Source organism: Pomacea canaliculata, linkage group LG1 (assembly GCF_003073045.1).
Source record: "Pomacea canaliculata isolate SZHN2017 linkage group LG1, ASM307304v1, whole genome shotgun sequence".
Classification (NCBI taxonomy): domain Eukaryota; kingdom Metazoa; phylum Mollusca; class Gastropoda; order Architaenioglossa; family Ampullariidae; genus Pomacea; species Pomacea canaliculata.
Window position 1 is genome coordinate 39,613,296 of NC_037590.1, and position 14,123 is coordinate 39,627,418.

The 14,123-nt window shown below is 42.9% G+C and overlaps 1 protein-coding gene across 1 annotated transcript; it reads right to left on the minus strand.

The window, feature by feature from the left end:
• Positions 1 to 9,008: 9,008 nt before the first annotated feature.
• On the minus strand, positions 9,009 to 13,140 carry LOC112565568 (para-nitrobenzyl esterase-like). The gene is made up of 5 exons (XM_025241086.1): positions 12,392 to 13,140; positions 11,172 to 11,723; positions 10,504 to 10,822; positions 10,087 to 10,158; positions 9,009 to 9,710 (listed from the first exon to the last, which is right to left on the minus strand). Exons 1-5 carry the CDS (start codon positions 12,614 to 12,616, stop codon positions 9,103 to 9,105), a joined length of 1,776 nt encoding a protein of 591 aa, XP_025096871.1. The 5' UTR covers positions 12,617 to 13,140; the 3' UTR covers positions 9,009 to 9,102.
• Positions 13,141 to 14,123: the final 983 nt, after the last annotated feature.

Consider the following 14,123-nt stretch of genomic DNA (forward strand, 5'->3'; position numbering starts at 1 on the left):
GGAGGCCAAGTGGCCAAACAGCTGACACGGGCACGAATTGTGCGCTGCCCGTGGTGGCAGCGCAGGTTTGCCAACGCATCGCCACGAGCAGGTCCCAGCAGTGCGGCGCCGGAGCTGTTGCCACAGCTGATGGCCAGGCGCAGTCCCGGCGCGCACCCGACGCGTGAGACGCCAGCCGACATGACGGGCGTACAGTGAGTGCTAGTCGCCACCAGGCTAGCCCAGCCATTGACCATGGGCCACTCAAGACGATGGTTCACTCTGTATTTTGGGTCAACAGATTGAGATTCTGGCCGAATGTAGCAAGAAGGGTCAGAGGCTTCAGGTAACGAGATATAAGTCTGCACTGTCAGTTATCACTCATTCGACAAATTGCCAGTGCAGCAGGATTAGACTAAGAGAGGATTTGAACCGCCCTGAATCAACTATACACTGGTGGTCTAAATATGTTGGACAAATTTTGTTATTGAATTATTCCTCGGCCGTGAGATAAATGTCCACCTCGCATATGACGGAACATTCGTATCTTTGATTGAACGTAAAAGGGTAATGAAAATAGTATTACGAGTATTACTGTTGTGTTTATCAGTATTCAATCGATCCTGTGATGCCGGGTACTAGTGTAACATAGCTGTCGAGTTTTTCAGTGTTGAGAGGTGTAATATCAAGGATCATCGTCAGGAACCAGGCAACAGTCTGCTTTCCTCAGATCCCTGGACAAAGAGTTTATTGCCTCGTCTCTCAACACCCACCATTGGAACTAATGTTCCAGGATGTTTCCATCGCGCGCACGTGTGCTCTCTTACTGCGAGCGGAACTTGAGCCTTTTAAACTTCCTCGAACCTCACTCGACTCATCGAGACTAGCGATCGTTCCACAGCTGACTGATACAGAATAGGATTCACAGTTGGGCTGTCAGTGATGTGTACTTCCCTTTGTAGGGAAGTAAACACAGAAGAGCCTCAAAGGTGTTCATACCTCGTAGTATGGACGGACGACACATAGATCGGCACGTGGCTGAGATACGAAGCATTATCTTCTCCTTCCATTTGTGTCTATGCAATCAAACAAAACAAACAAACAAACAGACAAACAAACAACAAACAACAACAAAAAAAAAAAGGCCCGGTAGAAAAAAAAACGTACAAAAATCCATTATACCATCAGAAAGAATCCCGAAACCTTGACTTCAAATCGTGCTGTTTGGTTGGGTTAGGGGTTAGGTTGGTTTGGTTTGGGGTTTTGCTATCATCGTCATAATGTCTACAGTATCTGACATCTTGGGGGGGGTTGTATGTAGAGTAAACGTGAATTTCGTCGACCATCAGGGTTCTGACATGTCTTGGGTGAGGTATTGCAGATACATGCCCCACAGAACGTGTGAGGAGTTGATTCCGATGTTGAGGGGAAGGAATGTCTTGCGCTCCTAGACAGTGCTAGCAGTCAAGTGTACTAGAGATGAAAATAGAAGTGCATGTTGGGTATGTGTAGAATCCTTTATGTCCAATGGTTAGAATCACATTCTCCCTTCTATGATGAAACACTCTGTAGAAAGTAAAGCGTGTAGTCCAACGATCGATGTCTCCACCGACAGCACTTCGACTAAGAACATTCATTCACCAATGGCCACGCGGCCGAGGAGCGCTAGCATGTTTTGTCAGTTTGAGGGCTGTCCCTGGCGGTATGCCTGGCAACTGCCTGACCCAGTGAACAGAATGCTCGGTAGCAGGACTCGTAATCACCGGATGTGACCACAGTGACACCTCTTGATCGCACCCTCCAACGCACAAACACGACGCAGCCGAGTGAACGATTCGATAAGATAATCACCCGACAATTTATACGACGGTGGCTTATGCTTTACACATTTCACCAAGCTGCTAACAGAAGATTTATTCGGCTAAGAATGATGATATGACAGTAAGGCAAGATAATAAACGATAAGAAGAGGAATAATGTGCGTGTACGCGCGTGCGTGCACGTGTATGTGAATATGTTGCTAACATACAATCATCCATATTTATAGTTACACGCATCCGCTCATACAAAGTGTATGAAAATAAGGAGTTCATACAGTTTTGTGGTTATTCTTTTCAAGCCAGCATCTACAGGCTGCTATATTATTTATTGACAGTTTATTTTGATTGTAAACAAGGAACATCTTATTATGTGCTCTTATCCTTCTCACACAGTTTTGTTACATCTGAAAATAAAAAGCATTTAAGTGTGCGAGTTTTGTTGGATGGTAATTCACAGGGCCTGGTGTTGGACATCAACTCGCTAGTGATTGCCATGCCAGGGAAGAAAACACTACTTCACAAGCATCACCGCCGGCAAGAATATACAAGTTTTTCTAGCGAAAGAGGAGGTGCTTCTATCTGTGAGCGTGCATGTGTGTGGATATAAAATCATGGGATATTTTTTTAAAAGCATCATTTTTGTCATCAATTCATTGCACATCATCTAAATGCTGTGAAGTAAATTTAGTGCAGCGGGTGGCTCAAACAATGCCTGTATTATGGTTTGGAGTATGTTTAAATACTCCAGTGTATCCGTCACATGTTAAATACTGCCATGTAATCGCACAATGTTTATCTGCATTAATCCACCGTATTTAATCAATTTCCCACACTTTGGAGGAGTCCATAGTTTATCGTACATTGGTCTCTTTCCACAGCACACCAACACACTACTTTTAATCATTTCAGAATTAATGTAAGCACAACGGACTTATGATTCTAGAAAGAAACTATTACAACACGACTATTTCGGCAATTAAAAATTGTGCTTTATTAAGTATTTATAGTTATAGTATTTGCAACAATGGCTCTGCTCGACCGATTTGTACATTATCGTGTTACGTTGACAACACCCAGGAATGTGTGCGGAGGTTCGTGAGTGTGTGTGGACTACAATAATACTGTTACCTCATGGTACGTGTCGACATGGGGAGACAGATAGTCTAGTGCTCCTGGCCCGCAAGTTCTTTAAAGTTTCCCAGGAATGTCCTTGACTCTAGCGATTTGAAGAACTGGAACAAGTTTTGGGGGGATATAACAATCGTCAAGCACTGTTAAACCGATCAGCCGATGTTTGCAGATATCTGGCGCACATGCCAATCGGGTCCACAGAGTAAAGCCGGACTTGGACAATATTTTTCAAACCTTACTTTCCAATTTTTTCGGAAATCTCAAGACAATCTAAAATTACTCTCAAACGGATCATTCCTTTTTACTGTATTTGTCCTGCTTCACAAACTCCAACTGTCATAGACGCGTTATGGTAGGAAAGCGCGTTACAACTCTTTTTTTCTCCTTCCAAATAGGTTGTAAAGGAGGATCGAAGTTCCGCTCCGAGGGACGCCTCTCACAGCAAGAATCTGTAATGTCCATAGTCACAAAGATGTTTTTGCTCGCAGAGTTTGTTTTTTAATGGTTCATCGATTGTCAGCAGGAAGAAGGGCAAGATCTGTCATGGAGTGGCGTACATCTTTTAAAAAAAGTTAAAAAAGTATGTTTTATTTGAAGGAAAATGTTTTTTGTTTTCGGGAGTTCTCAAAACTTGCTGAACAAGTCTTTTCCCAGCTGTAGTCCAATGGAACATTGTGTAGTAGGGAAGATCGTTGTCATCGCGCTTCAATGTCTCCTCAAAGATAGAGATGCTGTCGGCGGTTGAACCCTCTCGTGTAATATAAAGGCTCGTAATTTCATTCACATCCTGTTTCCTGCTCTAAACAATGTTTGTAGTCTTAATTACTCCATCGGAAAGCAACTTCCCTGCTAATATCAAGTGTACTTCGGTAACTCCAACGAATAAACATGAAGATGAACAGTATAGTTGTACATTGTGGTAACATCATCCAGCGCAGAGAAATACAGTGCCAATGTACTTCATGACTTATATCCATGCGAATCGTGTTCCATGTCCTCGTGGATTGGCCGGGAGTCCTTGTTTTCATGGGGATGACAATGATATTGGTGCAATCTCCCTTTGTCGTGGTTCTCCTGACTACCACGATTTCCTCCACATCAAATGACACATTTCATTTTTTTAGAACTCGCTGTTCGTTAACCTCTGCTCTCTTTTCCAAGTGGTTATATTGTCATAATAGAAACTCAGACTTGGGTATCTCGCCGTTTAAGTAAAGCATGTTTTCAATATTCTTCAACATTGGCAGCCATGGCTTACTTCTTCACCCTTAGCTTTCTTCGGAGAGTTCAGTGCAAAAACTTGAATATTTTGTATTAAACTGCGCTTTAAAGACTGTCCTCTTTCAAAACCAATGAACGCAAGTTTTTTAAAAAAATATATTATCTCAAATCCACACATGTCCCCAGCATCAGTGAAAATATACCGTGTTGTCCACTAGAATTTTCAACACTTGAAATGCACCTACCATGTTGAACTGCTCTGCACTTACTGCACTCAAACTGCTCAAGTAGGAACTGAACCACTGAACTGTGACATTAGACTATTTGCGGGGGGAATGCGTCCGACCTCCAGCGATGACACACTTGCATTGCACTATCACAACACCGACAAGTGGCGGTGAGGTTGAAACAAAACGATTCGTCATGATGCGCGACATGTTGCAGCCAGCTTCTCCTTTGAAGGCAGCCGCCGCTCTTTGAACTCCATCGGTCTCGTCAGTCTCGTTGTTTGTTATTTTTTTATTTTGTGTTACAAGAGCACGGACGGCTGAATTCTAATGCTAAGACGTAGTTGATAAATAATATTTCAGTAAAATTAACTTAGATTAAAATAAAAGATATGGAAGCAAAGCATACTTTATAGTTTGGCCGACGGGTCGGTCCAAAGACTTCCGCGGGCCGTACTTTGCCCACCATTGACCTTCGGTTTTGATGATCAAAGTAAGCTATTCTATTGTTGTTATTGCTTGGTTTGATTGGAGGCAAAGGATTGGGAAGTATCTTTTGCTTAGAGCACACAATAACAAAGCTCCGAACTTGTTGATGAACCTTTTCATAAAGCACTAAATATTTCTGAACAAAATCATTAAACAAGGAAGCTGGAGTTTGGTCTATTAAGTTCATTGTTTCATTTTCATGTTAAATCTCTACTTGCCTTTTCTGGATTGCAAGCACACTTGTACTACATTATTGTTTTCGGATAACAGTTTCATAATCTGTCGTATCGGCATAGCAGAATTTTACATGAATAGGATACAGTTTGAAAAGGTAAGCAGCTTTATGTACCGAGCCACACTCTCCACAGACGGCAGCTACACGACAGATATCCACATCAGGACCGCGACAGCAACAGGGGCAATGGGTAAGCTGGACAAGGTCTGGCGCAGCCATAACATCAGGTTTACTACAATGTACAATTTGTACAAATCTTTCGAAGTTCCAACTCTTCTTTACAGCTGTGAAGTGCGGAGTCTGCTCACCGATACAGAGGAGAATCTAGGAATTCGAGAACATGTGCCTGAGGAAACGGCTCTGAATATCATGCAGGGAACATCAGGCCAAAGACTTTGTACAAAGCTTGGTTGCCCCACTCGTAGAACACCAGGAATCTCTTCTTGCAACAGTCACGTGACGTAAGCTGGTATGGTTTGGCCATTTGACATGGCATGGAATTTTGTCGAACTATCCTCAAGGTATCTTGATTAAAAAAAGATGGATGCCGAGGTGGTCAGAGTAAGAACTGGTTTATGAACATGGATTGGTCGTCCTGTGCAGGACTTACTCACTATCCTCTAAAATTGAATGTGGAGGGCCCTGTCAGCTGCCGCATCTATCCCTGTGCTCCTGCCAACGACAGGTACTAGTGAAGGGACAACTGACTGACTAAGTCGTATATGTCAATACCAGCACACTTATTGCCTATTAGAAAATATTGACAAACACTGCTTCAAGAATAATAATAATAAGAAGAAGAACGTGGGACGAATCTTGACGACGACGACAATGACGATGATGATGTCGCGAATTCCTGGCAAAACCATAACGTCGCAAATAAATGTGAGAATATTTTCTGCGTCAAGAGAACTCGCGCGGAGCTCGACGGCAAAAGGATGTTCTGTAAGGGCTGCCAGAGCACAAGACATGACAGCTTGCTGGAATCCATCTAACTGATTAAAGTAATTCCCTTTTGATCCTGTGCTCGTCTGGTCCTTTCTGGAGGCTTTGACGCGGCATTTGTTTGGCATCCAAAGCGTCTGAAAAATAATCAGGTTAGGTGCAAAGTTCGTCTGTGCTGTCTGTTCCTCACAGAAAAGAGTTTTTCGTATGTCTGCTATACAGAAGTCTCAAGGTAGCACACCTTTTCTGTAGCTCAGTTTTTTGGGGACACTTTAAAAATATATCCTTCATATGAAATTATATATATATATAAGAGGTATGTAGCGCCGACAAAAAAGAGAATTTTGCCAGAATAGGAGTGACTGGCAGCTTAGCGAATTTCCATCCACGCAAACCTCCTGTTCCTGTCAAACATTCCAAGATAGTGCAGTTGATGTCGAATCCCTTGCCTTCAGACGGAAACGAAAAAACAGATCTCATCCGTCCAGAACATGTCACATCCGACATGGGAAGCGACTGACCGCCGCCACGTCCTTAGCAACCGTGGTTACAGCATGGCAACAAAGGGGTGGCCCCGGTGGCGCAGTCGTCATGTACTTGCCACCACTGCAGTGACAGTCGTCAAGTCCAGTGCTGATCTCTCATCTCGAGCACATGTATGCAACTCTTGAATGTAAAGTCCTCACATCTGACAGCCATTTATTTTCGGTTTTCACCTCCTTTATCATCGTTCCTTCTTTCTATCTTCCCAATACGAAATTTAGGTCTTCTTTTCCTCCGAATGTAAAATCACCGCTAGGGAAGCACGTCTCTGACATATAAACCGCACAACTATAGAGCTGTATATTATGGGGCTCGGCGCTTGTTCAGTGGTCGATTTGACAGCATTCAAAACAGAATACGTGAATGCTGATGATGCCCTATTGATGGAAATATTACATACCAAGTCTTACATGTACAGTACATAACAATGAATAAAACAATTCAGTAAATACATAACAATGCATAAGGCAATAAATTCATGTAACCTATGCATGACAGAAGTCAATAGAACACCCTGCGTGATCCAGCAGTGCCATGAATGGTAATACGAGTATGCAAAGCACACAAAATGCTCGCACAAACACAGACTGCCTGCAGTGTATTGTATTGACCAAAGCCACGTGCAAGCGTTTCCATCCAAGGTTAACATTTGTTTATTCACTGGTGAGGCCAGAGCTTGTCCTGTAGTCACAGTCACGGACGAGAGATGATGTGGAGAAGGGAAGATGACCACGCATTGTCAGAGCTTACATTTGAGTCAGTTTCGCACGAATGAGAAAATGTAGTCTATGTTCTGTATCTTCCTGACTAACAGCAGAAACTGTGCGGCTTCTACTGTTTTCTGTATTTCACGGTGGTCGCTCATTTCTTAATTAGGGCTGGGAACCTTACTTAATTAGCCATTACTTAATTTTTCGATCCATCCCTCTCCAAAAAAGAGAATATTTTTGGCCAATGTATTTTAGCATATCTCATGCATCGCAAATAAGGTTAGCGAGCACTAAATAGCTACAGAGATCTTGTTTCAAGGGACACAACTTCTAAGCTGTCGATAATATTGCCGCCTGTCACCGAGTGGTCTCCCATTACATTAATATTGACAGGATACCTATTTTATAATTACAAAATTGTTTTCTTGAGGTGTCGGGTCTGTCATCTGATAAAATCAGATGTGATGTGATTTAAGCTTTATTTTTTAACATAGAGAAATGTAATGCTCTAAGGTTATTAGAATTCGGAAAATTATATCTTTCTGCTCTTGTCTTCATAATTATAGGAAAACCATTTTTGTCGCCTTCGTGCTGCTTTTATTTTTATCAAAGATTGAATATGTTGGGGTGTTTTTTTGTTTTGTTTTTTTTGTTTTGTTTGTTTGTTTTTTTTTTTTTTTTTGTTTTCTTTTTTTTTTTTTTTGTTTGTTTGTTTGTTTGTTTTTTGTTTGTTTTTTTTTTGTGTTTTTTTTTTTTTTTTTTTTTTTGCTACAGCAAAAGTGCTGTATCTCGTTATTCCAGTCATTCAATTACATCTGCTTCTTTGGATTCGATTTTATCTTTCAAATGGTTCTAAAATGAGAAGTATGAAAGGGGAGTAATGCTGCTGTTTCTTCGTGACATTAACAGTTACCTCCCGTAGTACAGGCTGACAACTTATTGAGACATGAACGAGTGTTTGTATTTGTGTGCGCGCTCGAGTCCCGTTGATGTATGAAAACAGCCCGCAAACAAGAGAGCAGCAAACCAAGAAAATAAGATTCATTAGCAGTAATGCAAACATCAAATAGCCTAATGCTTTGCCATGTCCAGAGCAGAGGGGAATAGGAACCTATCTAAGAAATCAGCTGCCATTTCTATGTAAGGTGTCGAGTTTTTGCTTCAAAGATAAACACTCTAATCAGCAGGCTTTCCAGCTTTCCACATAATATTTAAATGGACTGGAGCAAAGCAAAGACAACTAAAAAACAAATATGAAAAACATAGCTATAAAAAGTTATACAAGAAATGAAAATAATCAATGAGAACCAGAGATCAAAGTTCAAGCCATGCAACGTGACACTAACATCAACAGCACAAGGCAAATTAGAAATGAGAAGCAAACATAAGAAAAAATTATTTCTATGAAACTAAAAATCGTGGCATAGCGATCGAAGCTGAAGGGACGAAACAGCAAAGTACCAGGCAGAGACAGAGGCAGAGACAGAGACAAAGATGTTAAGAATTACGCCCCCCCCCATATGTGTTTATTAACTTCAGAGTATTATCAATAATTTTATAGACTTCCAGAAATATAGTTAGCCATTTTTAGTGGTAGTGTCTGAATTTATATCTTCGCACACATTTCCGTATACACATCTCTATCGACAGACAAACAGACAGATAAAGTATACAAATATGTGCCAAATAAACACAGAAAACAAGATACTAAACTGTTTGCATGAGTATATTTGAATATAGGTATATATATATATAGCTTGCAGACTTAAAACAAAGAGGCAGCAAGCGACTGTAGCTGTTTCTCAGTTAATCCAGGCGTACTGGTAGAAACCATTGCTCATCCAGAACTCGCAGCGGTCCTTGATGTAGTCATCTGCCACGGATATGACGTCAGAAACGAGCGCTACACTGCGTCGGCCTTGACGCGGCTTCCGGTCAGGGACATCGAGGCGGCCGTCGTGAGCAAAGTTCACTATCATCTGACGGAGAACTTTCTGGAACTCTAGGTCCGAGGCTGAAGGGTAGAGGCCGAATGATGTGAAGGTGCCAAAGAGGGCGATGGAATCGAAGCCATGGAAGGCGTACTTGCAGGTGAATTCGCCATCCATGCTGAACGGGGTGGAGGGGAGGGCGTTGATGACCGCTCGGTACACCGGGGACGAGAAACTCTTCGCGGCAATGTCGCTGATGACGTCAGATGGACAGCTCGAGCGCAGGTCGGTGATCATGCTGGTGTACATAAGCTCCGGGGTGTGGTCGTCCCCGGTTGGATACAGTTGTATCGCTCTTTCTGCGATGCCGGGTCCGAAGGGTGACAAACGGTTTCTGACCTCCTGCTTGTAGTCAGACCAGGTCCAGTTGCCGATGTTGATATCATTGGGGTGGATGTCTGCTTCTTGAGCTGTATTGGCTGCACGGACAAAAAAGGATGAGAGCTAGCGGTAAGGACAAATCATTGGCTTCGTCACCATCGTCGTCATTGACATCATTGACATTATTTATTTATCCTACTTTACATCACCTTTGACCTTGCAATATTTGCTGTCGTTGTCAGTGTCTTCTAGAAATATATTTTTGGATTGTATTAAGGTTTTCCTAGGAAGGTATTTATAGAAAATGACATCAAGAAGAGTGACTTCAAAGATCTCAACAAATTTGTAGCCTTTCCAGAAATGAAACGCTCAAGAACATTCTACAGGCGACAAATGATGTTGTGTGAAACTAAGTGATTTTAAGTACAGAGTGTCGATAAATGTAACCACGAAACATTGGCACACTCAACTTACTAATAACAACTGGTACATCGTTGGCCAGTCCCTTTTCCCAGCTCTTGGTAAGGGAGTCAGGAAGAACGTAACCTATTACAATGAAATAAGATAATTCAAATTATCTAAACATCAGTTTGGTTTTATTCGAAAGCTTTAGTTAGAGATCATAAGAACATTAAGCACATATCTGTCTTTGCTGAAATAATGTTTCAGAACTACTAGCAGAAGTCCAAGTTTTTTTTCATATCTGAGAAAGTCAATGTGCTTCAACATTTACATGATACCCCAAGAAATTGTATAAGATACTGGTGATTATGATACTAGCGTGCCTACTGCCCTCAAAGCAGTTTTCTTCTGAATATACTTCCGTTTCCAGCCCGCTAAGAAGAACAATGAAACTGTATGAAAAATATGAAATATAGACAATTCTCTTACCGTCGACAACAATCAAGGCACCGTCTAGTCTCCCTTTCTCAGGGAGTTCCAAGAGGTCGTCCATCATCCAGTAAGGGAAGACATACCAAGGCGTGGAGCGTAAGAGCTCAAGGGGACTTAAGCCACGCAGACAGGTGACGTCACCACAACCCGTTGTGTTGAGGAAGACCAGGTTGTCCTTCGAGGCTTGCTGCATGGTTTTGTTCATGGTGGGCGAGCCACTGGCCGCCCAGGCTCTGTGGAAGAGTCCAGCAGCCAAAGGCGAGGTCAGGAGGGCGAAGATGGAGGTACCGCCTGAGCTCTGTCCAAGAAGCGTCACCTGGCAGTAGAGGATAGGTTAAAGGTCGTGTCACATATAGTATCGTTTGGATACAAACTGCAGGACTGCCTGCATGTAGAACAAAAACATTTTAACCCATATTACGTCTGAAATATTCCTTCGGAGAAATCTTTAGGACAATAGTATTTAGCTGTGAAGTTTGCTTAAACAATTTAGCAAAACCAAACTGAAAGACAATAGGCTTACTTACAGTTCATTGATGTCTGAAGCAATGGTTTTGATAAATTAAAGAATAATAGCATTTCCTACAATGAGCTATGAAAAATTAAGCTGGATTAGGCTACAGGATGAGAGCGTTTCACGATGGATGAAATATTTGGATAAATACCTTGCCAGGATCGCCACCAAAGTTTCTGATGTTGTCTCTCACCCATTCCAGCGCCAGTATCTGGTCCATCAACCCATAATTGCCGGACCTACCGTCCGGGGAGGCTTTGCTCAGCACGTCCAGCGTTAAGAAGCCAAAGGGTCCCAGTCGGTAATTAAAACTAACGAACACAGCATCCGTGTCCTTCACGAGCTCCGGGTTGGGACTGTACCCCGGATAGTGGCCATTCATGGCCAGCAAGTATCCGCCATGGATCCAGAAAATAACGGGTAGCCTTGCTCCTGGATCCAGACTCGGCGTCCAGACGTTCAGAAAGAGGCAGTCTTCGCTTCCAATGGCCGAACGAAGGGAATGGACATACTGTGAGCAGGTTTTCCCGAATGCTGTGGCATTGAAGACAGGCTCGCTCCAGCACGTGCCACGATCTCGCGAGAGTTTTTCTGGTCGAGTCCATCTTCTGTCGCCAACAGGGGGCACCGCGTAAGGAATACCCTTAAAGATGTACACCCCGTCCTCCGTGACACCTTTCACTGGTCCGCAGTGGGTTTGCACCTGTCAGACATTATTGAGCTGCTGCGTTAATGGAGGATATTGCAGAAAATAATAAAAGAAGGGTGAGGAAGGGGTTGATGGTGATAACATCTGAATGACTTAATCCCTAAAGCACGTAGTATTAGGTTAGCCTAGTGTCTAGTAAGCTCGAGTTAAGAGTATGAAGTTTATTGGGTCAAGTTTCCCTCGACACTAGCGACTGCAGAACCCCACCATCTCCTGCCAACCAAACCGGATCCACCAGGTGAGGTAAAAGATGGAATTGTATCTATGGCCGCTCGGCATTTGCTTTTCTATCCTTTCATCTAACTTTACTTTTACCGTGTATAACGAAAAAAGACAATAAGTTATAGAAATCTGGTTTATGCCTACTTTATAGCAAGTAGAAATTTTGTCCTGTCAAAAATTTATCGCTATCGCAATTCATCCTTTTATCACTCAGACAGTGGCGTAGGAAGGCGCTCGGCTTTGTTGGGGTGGTGGTGATGGTGGTGGTGGGAAAATCCATGCAGTGATCAAATTTTGTACTTGCCTTTTCAATATCTTTTTTTAGGGGGCGTCTGACCCCATACCACCTCCCCACCCCTGATTCCTACGCCACTGTTGGAGAGAGACCAGCAAGGCCTCTGTGTGGGACAACAACAGATATGAGTCTTTGTTATGCGCACCTGTGGTTCGCTAGAAGCAATGTGATCCTTGACCCCAGAATGCCGGTAAGGCAGTACCACGTACATGTAGACAACTGGAACGAAAATGGCCAAACAGCCGGCGAGGCAGAGAAAGATACTGGACGTGTAGCACGCCCAGGTCAAGGACGTAGGCCGGGGTCGCTTGCCGGGTGGGTCACTCAGCGACTCGCTGTCAATTAGCGAGTATTTAACTGCTGTCCTCATCTGTCGGGATTCGTAAGACTGACAAGCTGTTTAAACAGAAAGTGGGCCTGCAATGCTGTGCACAGTACGATGTTAAAAACGATCTTTGATGTCGTCACTGAGAAATCCGATCTGACACCTGTCCGGGCTTATCTTTCTACCTGAGATAAGATAGTGCAGTCCTCTACTGTTTGCTGGCTACAGGGTTGTGGCAGAATAGACACGACTTAGCTGCCAATGCAGAAGTGGTTTGTAGAAAGATCTAGAACATTACATGTCTCTCAGCCCGGTACAGGTACTGGACTGGTCCACATGTGCCGGACACCATCACCATTCAAAGTTTCCAGCAAGTGTCACCGTATTTGAAAAAGTTGTCGTTTCCCAGCATCCACTGCAGTTGTTAATTGTGCTTATTAAGACTTCAGTCAGAATGTTTGTCACAGACTGTCAGGTGATTCGACAACTTCCAAGAACAGGAACAACTCACAAGTCCACCTGCTGTTCGGCTCACTCACCTTCGCTGACTGTAGTTGACTGTATGGCGGCTGGCTGCACTCCCGTCTCTGGGGCAACAGGTGGCGAGTATGATTTTACTCTTCATGTATAAAGCCAATATATTGCTATCTATACACAGTTAGCAGATCAGAAAAAATAACAAATGATTCGTGGACCCTAATATTAATTATTTTTCTTTTGTATTCTCATCGATTGCAGTAGGGGATGTGCTCACCTAAATATGTGCCATCAGGAGGGTGATGGTCACTTCGAGAAAAGAACCTGAGCAAAAGAGAAGATGGGATGAAGCTCCCAAGTGCTGTGAATTAGAGATAAACGTGTTCGTACGGGAGTGTGTACGAACTGTCACTGTTTATGCAGGTGGCAGCACTGGTAAAGTCTGTGTCTGTACCACACAGTAGTCCAAATCGTGTCAAGTGTCTCAGATGTGTAAACTGCAAGAAATGTAAGTAAAAACAGCCAAAACATTTTTTTTTTAAATTTGCATTTATCTCTGTAAAAAAATCGTTGGAATAATATTTGAGTTGAGATTATTCGTGCACAGGTGTGCCTATTATTATATTCTCCTTTTTCAACCGATGCGTCACATGACGAGAAAGCTGTCTCGATGACAAGAGTTCAGCAGCTGACCCAGGCGATGGGCTGAACTGATAAAGAAATCACAACAACAGTTTTTCTATCCAAACACAACGATCGCATAATCAAAACCTTTAATGTCAACAGTCATAGGCTTCCTTTCCCAAGCTAGAGGTACGATAGAAAAGCGCATTGTATGCACTTTCACACTATATACATTATTTGTGTGAGTGTTTAACTGTCAGCGCGTATGTCTGTGTCCATGTGTTTGTGTGTGTATCAGATACTGCGTCTTATGCAGCAGGTAGAAGTTTTACCTAAAAGAAAACACCTTGGAAGAGTGTGTGTGTGGATGGGTGGGTGGTTGGGGTAATTGATATTTTGCACCCAGCCAGCATAGCAGCCATCCCTGTAAGCAAATGTCACAAGTAGAGAG